Below are 13,250 nucleotides of genomic sequence, written 5' to 3'. Positions count from 1 at the left end.
TATCCCCTAGTGAATGGCGAACACTGACGTCAGACGACACAGAGTGTATGGTAGATAAAGTTCTGAAACACAGAACCACCCCGAAATGGTTCTACAATCATGTAATTGATAAGGGGAGAAAGGAATGTATTAATTTTGCGAAACGTCTCTGTGTATTAGCCGATGTCAGTACGGAAAAACAATGTAGCATTAATGACATAGAACGCTTTGAAAAGGTGGTGGACTTGCAAATTTTAGTCATTTCATCAAAACTAGGTAACAAATTCATTCGTGTTGGTGAAGGAGAAACGGACAGAAAAAAGGTATTTCTCTACCTTATTGAAGAGAACGATTGTGGACACTTTGCAGCCATATTGAGTATATCGGGCTTCTTTTCTTGTAGCTACTTCTGTACAGACTGTCTTAAACCGTACAGTGTCAAAGATCAACATTCTTGCCAAACGCATTGTACCGTATGCTGCAGTTTGGATTGTGTTCTGACAGGGAACAGTTTGTCTTGTCGGGCTTGCAATAGAACGTGTAGATCCATCGCTTGTTATCAAAGGCACATAGAGGAAAAGATAACAAAGAAAGGAATTTCTTACACGGAATGTGGTAAAAAATACGAGTGTAAAACTTGTAGAAAAGTACTAGTCCGAGAGGAACGCCCACCCGAACTTCACCAATGCGGAGAATGGAAATGTGGGTGTTGCCATGATTATAAACCCGAAGAACATTTATGCTACCAGAGGGCAATCAATACCGAGAGAACCGACAGACAAATGATATTCTTCGATTGTGAAACGACACAAGACACACTCCTACAATGTGAAAACGGGAATCTACCATCCACTTCGAGATGCCAAAATTGTAAAGACAAAGAGGAAGCGTGCAATCAGTGTACACTTTGTCAAAACTGCGGCAAATCTTGGTGTGGTTCAAAAGAACATAAAGTGAATTTCATCTGTATGCAAACAGCATGTGACCACTGTAAAGACAAACAGATATCTAATGAACCAAAATGTAACTTTTGTGGTGTTCGCTGCTCGATGTGTGATAAAAAGGACAAGAAAGAATTTAAGAAAGAACCATGTTTCAAAACATGTGGTTTTAGGGAAAAAATATTTCGCGGTGAACACGCCACTGATGCATTCTGTAGACGGGTTTTTACGGAGCAGTACACAAACGCAGTCGTGTTGTCTCACAATGGATCTGGTTACGATAATTATTTTCTGATTGACTGGTTGATAAAGAATTCTATTCGCCCAGACGTTATCTTCAATGGATCCAAAATCATGTACATGGCGATAAATCGGGGTTTAAACATCCGAGTTTTGGATTCGTTGAACTTTTTACCCATGAAGTTATCGAAAATTCCGAAAGCGTTTGGACTAAAGGAATTGAAAAAAGGCTACTTTCCTCATTTTTTCAATACAATGGAAAACCAAAATTACATTGGCCCATACCCGGACAGTACATATTACGGTTGCGACTACATGAGTAAAGATGACAGGAGTGATTTTTTGTCGTGGTACAAAACGAAAACAAACGAAGTATTTGACTTTGCTAAAGAAATGAAAGAATACTGTTGCAGTGACACGACGATCTTGAGGGAAGGAGTGTTAAGATTTCGTGATTTGATGTTGGAGGTGACAGGAACGGGGAAAACGAAAAACACACACGGACAAGGGGTTGATGTTTTAGATTATGTGACCATTGCAAGTGTGTGCATGGGTGTTTACAAGACTAATTTTTTAAAAGAACAATATGACGTGGAAGTATTGAGGCAAGACACTGACGATATCGACCAGATACCCATGACATTTACAGAGAAAGGATTCGACGTTTTAGATCATGACACTTGGAAGTCTTCCGAAACATTTCTCTCCGAAAATCCACAGAGTAAATTTGGTCAGCGAAAATTCGTCAAAAGTCCGCTGGCCCACGTACCATCAGAGGGATACACCAAAAGATACAATCATAGCAAAAGCTCGATAGTATGGCTCGAATGGATGATGAAAGAAGAAAAGATGTCTATTCAACATGCCTTGAATCGAGGGGAGTTTAAAATTCCTGGAACAAAGTTTCATGTCGATGGGTACTGTCAAGAAACCAACGAAGTCTTTGAATTTTTAGGGGTAAGTTTTTCCTTTGTTACGGAGGGGGGAGGGGGAGGCCGCCCGCCCGCCCGCCCGCCCGCGCGCCCGCCACCGCCGCCGTGAGAGCACAGATTATTGATACGCGTTTTAACGGATAACTTAGACACGCGTATTGAGGGAAACGTTACCATGGGGGCGTCACTTAATAACGCGTTTTTTCTTACCAAAAGGTGAACTGTCATTTACTGTTTAATCTTCTGTTTCAGTGTCTTTGGCATGGCTGTAAAAAATGTTTTCCGTGTGAAAGAAGCGGAACGAAAACATCATTAACGAAACAATCGATGGAAGAACTGTATGTGGTGACCAAAAAAAGGGAGAAGACCATACGAGAACTTGGCTATAGATATCGCAGGATATGGGAGCACGATTTCGCTAGTCAATTGAAATCAAACGAGGGACTGAAACTATTTGCGGGTAATCTGGATATCGAAGAACGTCTTGATCCTCGTCTTGCCTTTTTTGTAAGTATACCATCCTTATTTAAAAAAAATATATAAGAAAAAAAAAATCATTTATCTTGATTGCTCTATTGTTTGTCTTTTTGTCACCATTTTTATTTTCTTTCTTCATTTTAATTATTATTATCTTTTTTTCATTTACAGGGCGGGCGAACAGACACGACAAAACTGTACCACAAAGTTGAAAATGAAGACAAAATTAAATACGTAGATTTCACATCTTTATACCCATGGACAAACAAATACTGTCGCTATCCATTGCATCACCCAGAGATCATTACTAAAGATTTTGAAGAGTTGGGTTCATATTTTGGATTATGCAAGGTGAAAATTTTACCACCCAGACACCTTTATCACGCCGTTTTACCTTACCGATGTCACGGAAAGCTCACTTTCCCACTATGTAGAACATGTGCTGATACACAATATCAAGGTAAATGCACGCATACTGAACAGGAACGAAGTATTACAGGTACTTATGCTACACCTGAAGTAATGGTAGCGAAAGAAAAAGGGTACCGAGTGTTAAAACTGTACGAAGTGTGGCATTTTCCGGATGATACACAGTACGATAAAAACACTAATTCCGGAGGATTGTTCACAGACTACGTCCAGCTGTTCCTTAAAATAAAACAGGAAGCCAGTGGTTTCCCCCCACACTGTCAGACAGAGGAAGACAAACGAGAATACATTCGATTGTATAAAGAAAAAGAAGGCATAGACTTAGATTACGACAGCATCAAGGTAAATCCAGGTTTACGTAGTCTTGCCAAACTGTGTCTCAACAGTTTCTGGGGGAAATTTGGACAACGCCTGTTCATGAAAAAACACCAATTTTTTCACGAAGCAGAAGCTGACAAATTCTTTCAGATCATATCAGACCCTACTAAAGTAGTCGAAAATTTCCACATTGTTTCAAACGACACAATACAACTAGAATGGACACAAAACTCTAAGTTCCCTCCTGTGGATGCAAAGACCAACATCTTCATCGCTATTTTCACAACGATGTGGGCTAGATTAAAACTGTATGAAGTTTTAGACATGTTGGATGATAGGGTGCTTTACACAGACACTGATAGCTGTATCTACGTAAGCCAGAAGGGAAAACCTGAACCGTCGTTAGGAAATTATTTGGGGGAACTCACTTCCGAAATACCGGCAGACGAGGGGCATATAGTAGAATTTGTGTCCGGTGGACCGAAAAATTATGCGTATCGGACACTCAAGACTGAAACGTGTAAAGTCAAAGGTTTTACACTTAATTTTACAAATTCTAACATTGTTAACTTTAATGCTGTCAGGGAGATGATCATATTGGACAGGGACATGTGCAAAACGTTAACTAATCCAACTAAAATAAGTCGACTACCTCACCAGAGAAAAATATTCAGCAGAAAAGAAAAGAAGAAGTATAAATTCGCGTATGACAAACGTGTTATTCTTGACAATTACGATACCGTCCCTTATGGGTATATATAAAAAAAAGAAAAAGACTATTACACGATGATTTTATTGAATAAAAAATATCGTATATGTTGTAAAAATAAAGTTAGTATTTTATCCAACGAATCTGTTCTTTTTTATGTGATATGCCAGGAATGACGTCTCTCCTTCCCTTCCCCTGTACGAATAAGCCTCCCGTCTGTGTTAAAGGTTTTTTCCTCCGTTCTGCAAATAATCTCTTTGGTACATTCAGTTTTCTCAAAATGGCTTGAAACTCCGAACTTCCAATTGGTTTTTTTCTATGGAGTGTTGACACGACGTGGTGAATAAGATCTACAATGTGCGAGCCAGTCATTGTTTTCCCGTTTACTAATAATTCGCCTTGTTCATTATGATTCAACAGGTTGTTGTCTTGAGCTAAAACGAATCTGTAAAGATCGTTCGCGCGTTTCTTTACTTTTTGGGGTAAAGAACGATCTATCATTGGCATAAAGTTAGCTATGGGTTTTTCGTCGTGGTCGTTTTTCAATCTGTCCTTTTCACCCAAGTCTGTTTGATGGTGAGTTTCTGGTTGATTCATGAGACGTTCGTATCTTTCCCTAGACACGAGTATGAGCTCTTGTGCCATTACTGTTCGTTTAGAAGTGACAAAACCGGTTTAATCAAAAGGCAAGTCAGAGTAGGATGTCTCACTAAAATATTCCTTTTCCGTGTGTATGTGATCGATCGGGATGACAAGGAACGAATGTGAAGGATGTAAGATCTAAGCTTTCTTATATGAGAGGGGTTCACCGGTAAGCTTCCTCTGTATATATTTAATGCTATTTCCGATATGATATCGATTTGATCATTCGAAGCTGCCTGAATTAACACTTTCTGTTGTCTAGGGTTAGCATCATATACGAATTTCAGAAACGTACTGTATGAGGTGATCCTTGACGGCATCTTTCTTGTGAACTGGTGGTGTAGGTGTGCTTGTCTCCGGTTTTATTTCTTTGGGGCATATACAATGGTGACGTCATCAGTTGGAAATATCGAAGTACGCAAGCGGTACTTTTTATCCGTATAAGGGGATAAGTCGCATACCAGATATCCCCCAACTGAAACATAACTGATGGCTTTATCATAGGCCTCTTTGAAATATTTCGTCTCACCGGGAAATGCCTGACTTGCAAAGGCGAGAAGTTGTTTTTTATCTCTGTTATTGGCCATAAGTACAAAAATATGGGTATTCAAACTTATCGATCTGAAATGTGTTCCTTTTTCAAACAGATTTTGGGTTATGAAAATTACCGAACAGTTCCTGTGATGTGATAGCGCGGTTGACAGGTGTAAAGCCTCGTCACTCTTACTGATCAATCTCATCATGTCATCCAGTACAAGGACTGTGTGCTTGTCCGGGTTGGTCCATTCTATAATGTCACTTCTTGTGGGGAAGCCCTCGTACAGTAACAAATTGGGTATAGTTTGTTGAGCTTGGTCAAAAATGGGTTGAAACTCCGTATAACAGTAAACTATTTGAACCGGTGGGGTATTAAACATGACAGATGCTTGCCTTAGTAATTTCATTACAAATGTAGTCTTTCCACTTTGAGTCGCTCCCGATATCATGAAAGTGCAAGGACTTTGAAAAGGTAAAATATCGCGAGAAGTTGTCATCTTGACGTCCGGATAAGGTATGAGAGCATTTGACACAGGACAGATAATTTAACACGATGGACGCATGATATATTTTATTGACACAAACTATAATAAGTGTTGACAAAATTAAATACAAAATGGTCGTTAGCATAAACGTTTGAATCGAAAATATTGACAATACTATTTAATGAATATTTAAAACATAGATTCAACATGAGAAAAGTTAACACAAACAATCCACAATGAGAAGACGACTTTGGTTGCACTTGTACATTAAAACACTCGTATTGTTTCACGTAACAGTTCAGAAAATGTTTTAATTCTTCTCCATAGAATTCCGGTGGTTTTCCAAAACTGTCGAAAAACACCCCATGTGATTTACTTTCTAACACAATTGCCATCCAATGTTCCCCTGGCAGATCACTCGTATGGTTGTTGACGATGTAGGCACTGGGGTAATGTATTTTTCCTGTTGGTAAATTGTTCCTTGCAAATACTCCTTTCACCTGCATTTGTATACACGAATTGGATCGGATAGCACATTCTAGTTCGTTCCCATTCATGACTGTATATAGCGAACGTTTCGGGAATGGTCTATCTCTAGAAATGAATCGAATACTCCAAACGCTATGCACGTGACAGCAGAGGGTAGTCCCGTCTTGAATTTTATTTCAGCTCTCACGTTCCCATGCTTCACCAAGTTTATATAGTCATCTCCAAGTCCTTTCGGGTCCAATGGAAAAGCATACAAGGTGTACCCTTTTCCATAGTCTTCTCTAGTAATGGTGAGTCCTGCGTCTCTATTCATTTTTTCACAGACCTCAAATAGATTAGCGTATGCCGTTGCATACTGTCTATTATCCCCAAAGTCAAGTTTTAACGGTCTCGCTGGAACGCTCTCTCCGTTTACGTACAGTCCTACATCAGTTGCATTGTAATGGTTGAAACAGAAAGGGTTAGTATCGTACGTTCCATTTCCGCTTTCTTGTGAGATCAACCCTAAGACCAGAGTACTTGGGCGGATGTTGAACATATTGTCCCAAATAAACTCCCTTGAGTCTTTATTGATAGTGTTTCGTTTCACTTCTGTCCTTTGAAAATAGTAACGGACTGGTTTGGTTTCTATCTGTTTCATATGGTTAACAATAATGCCAGGATCGACTTTAATTTTGCATGCCTTATAAACACAATCTAACAACTGTAACTTGTAGGCGGGGGCGTCTTCACCCGAAATGACAAAAAACTGGTCGCTACTACGGTAAAGTTTTATATACAAATCGACGCCTTGTATTAAATGGCGATCCAGTGAAAATATGTCTTCAAACAGCGGTCCCTCCATTTCAAATTCTCTACTGTTCTTGATAAAATCTCGACGAAGAATCAATCCAGTGTTAGCTCCGTTTTTTCCATCCGTATTCGCTAAATCACCGGAATCTTTCATGAACAATTGTGACTGAAGTTGTGATTTCTGTTCATCGGTCCCACTGGTAAGAATAGTGTTAATATAGGCTTTCCATGGGTAGTTTGACGTATTTAAAGACACTAGTTTATTGTTCATATACACATCCATTTGTGTCCACATAGCTTGAAGAGGCAAATTTACAATACTCGACGTATCGGTATCGTCAAGTGCCGTTCCATCGGCCTTGACAAGTTTTGCACGAACATATAATCTACTCCGTCTTAAATCCATGTATTCGGGACCTTGTCCAGAAACGAAAAAATCTACTGTAGATACATCTGGCGAAGTAAAGTTTGACATTGGCCTAGTTTCCGAAAAAAATATCCGATCAATAGCTACTTGATTTTTTGGTTCTTCAAACAAATCCAACTCCATCGGAATGCTAATGTCTTTATTTTCGTCGTTTAAATACGCCATTTCTTTGCTGCTCCTCTATTAAAAATGGAAGGTTCAGTTTCGAAATCTATTTTCCGAGGTTTATTCCTTGTAGCCCGTTTTTTCTTGCTCGGTGCACTGTTTTTAGCTTTCTGTTTTTTACCTGTTGCCTCTTTGAGCTTTCCAACTTTACTGTTTTTTGGTTTTGATTTCCTGCCTTTTATACCGTCAGATTTAGCCTTTTTTCCCTGTAGGACGTGAGGGTCTTTGTCGTTCTTCTGTTGTTTCAGTTCTGAAGCAGCACGTTCTTCGATTGCCACTGTTGGGGCTATTTGCTCCACCTTGGTTTCAATTTTAGGTAAGTTTTTCTTCAGAATGACAAATCGATGTCTGCTGTAACGTCTAGGAAAACCCTTTCCTAATTGATTATTGTGGTTTTTTTTTAAATGTTTGGCTTGATTCATGGTCTCTTGCCATACCAATGCATCACTGATGTAAGGAGATTTAGACATCTCTACAGAAAGGAATACTTCTTTAAGTGAAGTGTTACACAGGCGTCCAAATTGACAACTGAACACGGTTGTCCCTTGTCGTCTTTTAAATAGATGTGAACTTGGTTCAATTGTCCCAAACGTACAGGAACATAATAAGGAGTGTTAAAGATGATATGTGACCTGTAGTGTTTTTTCTTGTTAATAACATGTGCCTCCGTTGCGTCTTTACTGATGTAAATTTTTCGAAGGATTGGTTTCTCAGAAGATCCGACAAAACTCTCTTCACAAATGTTTGAATAGACGTAAACATCGTCTATATATTTTGACGAGCTTTTATAAGTGAGATCGATTTCTGTCAATGCCACTACCCAGTATGCTTCAAGATTTATTTGCCTATCCAATTGTACAGTGAAGTCGTGAGCCATGTTCTTTTCAAACAAATCGGAACCATCGGATGACTTGAGAACCATACGTATACTCATCTTGAACGAAAATGACGTTGTGTTAAATGAAGTCGTGTTATTTATTTACTTCTGGATGTCCAAAGCGGGAACCCATGAGTCGAACTTTTTAGGGTAGCCAAGCCAACGAACCAATACCTGTTTAACGCCATTTTTTTGTCGTCTTTTAACAACTTTTTCTATTTTCCATATGGTATCGCCATCCTTCCGTACTTTCTGAACTTCACTATCTTGGAAGGTCCCTTCTATTTCGTCATTTTGAAGGTCAACGACCTTATACAGACTAAGATTTTGTCGAAAATACCGACGAGAAATCTTGAATATCTCCTCTGTCCATTTCTGTAGATAGCCACGTTGAAATGGATGACTTTTGAATGTAAGTCGGACAAGATCATTTATTTTATACCTAAAGCTTTTTTCCTTCTTTTGATCTCTGTTTTTTTAATAACTTTCTTTTCCCTTTTCTTAGGATTTCGGGCAAGATACGCACTTAAACGAACTTCATCTGCATTGCGTTTAGTCACATCAACCGGTGAGAAACCACCAAGTGTACGATGCGGTCTTGCGTTATACCCCTTGACCATATCTTGTAGGACATTTACGTATTTATACGTTTGGTTGTGTCTGAAATACCTGAATAAAATCGACTTAACAGTTCGAATGCTTCTCTCGACAATTGCACATTTCGTATCGTTAAGAGAATAATACGTGTTTACCCCCTGGCTCGAAAGATACTTCCGTACGTATTGGTTTTTAAATTCTTTTCCTAAGTCTGATCGAATGGAGGTAGGCTTCCTTTTTCCACTCATAATTGTTTTCAAGGCATTTAGTACACTGGTGTGGGTTTTATCCACAATTGGTTGTATCCATAGAAACTTTGAAAAACAATCAATAACAAATAATAAGAATTTGTTTCCCGAGTTGAAGGTTTGGAATTTATCTAGTTGGGCTAAGTCCATTCCCAGAGACTATCTATTGTATCCACAACATATCGACTTTTTTTAAATTTGTGTACATTATTTCGTGATAGACTATAGGTGTCCTGGTCTTGTAGCCATTGCTTTATTTTGTGCCTTCCTATTTTAATTTTTCCTTCTTGTTTCACTATGTTATATAATTTGTCAGAACCCGTAAAGGCAGCAGCATGTTTAGGGTCATGCCATATTTTTTGCAAATAGTCCTCGTAGTTTAACGAACTCATATCGAATAATACACTTTATGTGAACCTGTTATTTATAACGATTTTGTTTTTTTCGTAATTTCCGGTTGCAGATTTCCGTTTTTTTTGTGACTGCAGTTGTCTTTTATACCGAATGAAACAAAGCTTTCGTAACAGTTTCAATAAATACAAAACATTTGATCTTTTTTTTCAAAATTTATTTATTATAATATAAAAAAATACATAAATAATCATAATCAATCAAATTTATCATGTCTTTTGTCTTAGTTCTTCACCAGCTCTTTTCATAGCACTGTTTATATTTGGTTTCAATCTCTGCCAATATTTCCATTGTTTAGGGTTGAACTGTATACCGCACTTTTTAAAATGTTTAACATCCACCCAGACTTGTTTTCTGATTGAACATACAGTGACTTTATAGTTTCCCGGGAGATCAAACTGTTCAAAATATCTACATGTCCTATTGTTTATCATCATCATATTTCTGTTCGTATGATCTATCGAAATCCTTTTACAGTCTGTCTGGTTATTGGATACTCTCCGGGACATTTCACTGGTTACAGCTAAACTTGATGACATCAGAGCAACAAGTACAACGACACCAGTCCATTTAATCACGTCTAAATGCATTGCATATTTTTCATACATGGAGGAAATGTTGGACGCCAAACTTAACTGAGAAGGCATTTTACGCCCCATATTAAGCATTAAAGGTTCGTTTCGTTCTACAGACTCGAACGATATTTCTCTTGAATTCATGTTGTGTTCTGAACCAACAGGAGACGCAATGGATCACTCAGACAGGTTTAACGCTTTTATACCTCGTCCTTCATAAAGGTTCGGCAAATGGGTTACAGTTTGAACACATGAGCATCCCTTCTTGGTTTTGATGGTCTTCTGATAAAATACAAGGGGTCGTAGTTTCTATTTCAGGAACAGTCTCTCTGACGTCAGGAAATGTCCCTTTCAACGCTTCCCACTTGTCATATGTGAGAGAAATGCCCTTCTTTGTTGAAACTATCTGATTGGTTTCAGGTATCTTCCAGCGTTGTCTGACATCAACTGTTGGGTACGTTTTGTTAACAGAAACGTACACACCTCTACCAAGATGAAAAGTCATTTCAGGAACCCCTGTAACGTCATCAATCATCTGACTTATAGCCTCTTCGATTTCGTTAACATACATTTCTAATAGCTGCCATTGGTTCAGATCCAGTGCGATTCCCTTTTTTGTAGGAACATACACGTCTGCTGAATTCTTTTCGTATTTACGGATGTGAATCAACACCTTGTCACGCCATTCATTGACGACGACAAATATATCTCCTCCTATAGGTAACATGGCTCTATCTTTTGATACTTCTGATTTAATCTTTGACTCTTTCAAAAGATGTACTAAACTTGACTTGCCTTCATCAGTCAGTGCTGTACAAAAACATTCAAATGCCCTTGGGCCCCTTCTCTGAAGTGTTGTAATGAGTTGTCTAGTTTTCGAATAAGAGTTTGAATTCTGTAAAATTTCTTCCCTCATCTCATCTGTCAGGATCCCATTCTGGTACAAATGATCAACAACAAGATCTGTTGGTGTTTCTTTTACCAATTGCACGTAATTTCTCTTTAAGGACTGTCTGTGCTCTTCCTGCATGTTGACGATTGGATTGTATTTCTTATTCTGATACCCTGAACAATTCCAGACGTGTATTTATAATGATCTGAGAGAACAGGTGCTAGGGGGCTGAAAATCTACGAATTGGGGGTTATAATATCTGAAGATCGTAAGTTTTTATACACCCTTTGTCTGTGGTCTTGGGATAAAATTGGGGTACATATCTTCTCCATTGTAAAAATACGTCGCCTGAATCGATCGGCATCAATGGCGTATGTCATCCAATGCCCCTTTCGTGCCTCACGGTTTGCAAACGACCAAACTATCATGGGGTGGATTTCTTTAATTTTTTCATCCGATAGAAAGCGAACCTACAAAGAATTAGATTTAAACAATAATAAATTTGGGGGCGAGATAGTTTTTTTCACAATAATAAATTGGGGGCGAAATAAAAACAATATTCAACATATGATATTTTATAATCCACGGCTAAAGAAATAAAATAAAAACAAAGAAAAAAAAACACGGGGGGAAAATATTTTTCAAAATGTTTATTATAATTAAATTGGGGGCGAAAAAATATTTTACAATTCACAGTTTAGAAAAGAAAAAATAATAAAGACAAAACAATGTAAAAAAATATTGAAGGGGAAAACTTTTTTTTTTTCATTGATATTTTACTCACCCTCTTAATTTCTTTTGAAAGAACGTTTGACATTTTACATCAATTGCATAGATAAAAAAATAACACGAAAGACTGATTTCTATATATAGTAATCATTTTTATGATTACATCTATTAATAGAAGAAGAAAACACAGGTAAATGTATTTTGAACCAACGGACTTTGATGACATGAAAATTATAACCCCCAACAGGTGTTTATAACGTGGTAATTATATTCCTTAAATCTATAAACCCCATCATATTATACACCCCAAATAAAGACATCTGCCGTTAATGAGTCATGCCCATGTATGATATTGGGGAGGGGTGTAACAAACCACTACTCTACTGATATATAATTTTTTAAAGTAATTAATAAAAACTGTTTTGTTAATTGTATACATATTTGCATTTCAAAATGTCCTTACCATGGTCGATGACTTGCATAATCTTCAAGTTCTTCACAAAAACTTAAAGCTGCATGATGTACATATTCATGATTTATTTCAATCAATGTGCTTACTGAAAAGTATAAAACATTTATATTAAAATGTTTGAGGTCCATACTTGCAAATTGGGAGTTTATGTGAATGTAAACTCTGACAAAACGTGATCTCTAAGTATTAATTTTAATATGGACAATATAAAGAAAACGTCAACATTCTTTTACTATCTAAATCCAAACTAAGTTTGCAATCCTTTAAGTAAAGTGGGCAGCAGACTGTTTGAAGCATGTACTCGAGGAAGGCCATTTGATGTTTGAATCATTTACTAGAGAAAGGTCATTATTTTGGCTTTCAAAACTATTCTTGTATATACCTGGTTATTTTCAAAATGAACGTCGCAAGCATCTTTATAATTAATTTTAAAAGATAAGAATATTTAATGTATCGTAACTTAAGATTTATTTCGTCATGTCTTTAATAATATGTATTTTTTTTAAGCAACAATCAATCATTTTTGTCATTTTCCAATATATTCTCGACACTTAATTCCAACATATTCTCGACACTTAATTCCAACATATTCTCGACATTTTATTCAAATATATTCTCGAAATTTAATATTATTACCTCATTTATTGATCGAATACTTACAGACATAAACTTCATCAAGTTCTTCTAAATATCTTGTGTAGCAAAAATATTGGTCGGGCTTCAAAAAAAGATTAAATATTACATTTAAAGACGTATAAAGATACCATCGGAATGCAATTCATTTAAACAAAACATCGTTATACATATATATATACAAAATGTAGCAAGTCTTAAAAAACGTTAGTATTGTAAAATATGGACCTTAATAAATAAATATGTTCCGGACC

At 37.2% G+C, this 13,250-nt stretch overlaps 3 protein-coding genes across 3 annotated transcripts; 1 reads left to right on the top strand and 2 right to left on the bottom strand.

Annotated features, from left to right (window-relative positions):
• Nucleotides 1–2,751: 2,751 nt before the first annotated feature.
• On the top strand, nucleotides 2,752–4,049 carry LOC139522812 (uncharacterized; the record flags this gene model as incomplete). The annotated part of the gene is given in 1 exon segment (XM_071316372.1): nucleotides 2,752–4,049. A coding segment is annotated over 1 exon segment (958 nt), but the record flags the coding sequence as incomplete, so codon positions are not given.
• Nucleotides 4,050–6,242: 2,193 nt separating this feature from the next.
• Nucleotides 6,243–7,520, bottom strand: LOC139522667 (uncharacterized protein F54H12.2-like). Its single transcript, XM_071316134.1, has one exon. It carries the CDS (start codon nucleotides 7,518–7,520, stop codon nucleotides 6,243–6,245), a length of 1,278 nt encoding a protein of 425 aa, XP_071172235.1.
• A 2,964-nt stretch (nucleotides 7,521–10,484) lies between these two features.
• On the bottom strand, nucleotides 10,485–11,300 carry LOC139522665 (uncharacterized). The gene has a single exon (XM_071316133.1). It carries the CDS (start codon nucleotides 11,298–11,300, stop codon nucleotides 10,485–10,487), a length of 816 nt encoding a protein of 271 aa, XP_071172234.1.
• Between the last annotated feature and the right edge of the window lie 1,950 nt (nucleotides 11,301–13,250).

This window comes from Mytilus edulis, chromosome 5 (genome assembly GCF_963676685.1).
Source record: "Mytilus edulis chromosome 5, xbMytEdul2.2, whole genome shotgun sequence".
Classification (NCBI taxonomy): Eukaryota; Metazoa; Mollusca; class Bivalvia; order Mytilida; family Mytilidae; genus Mytilus; species Mytilus edulis.
This window is presented reverse-complemented; position numbering and strand designations above follow the sequence as displayed.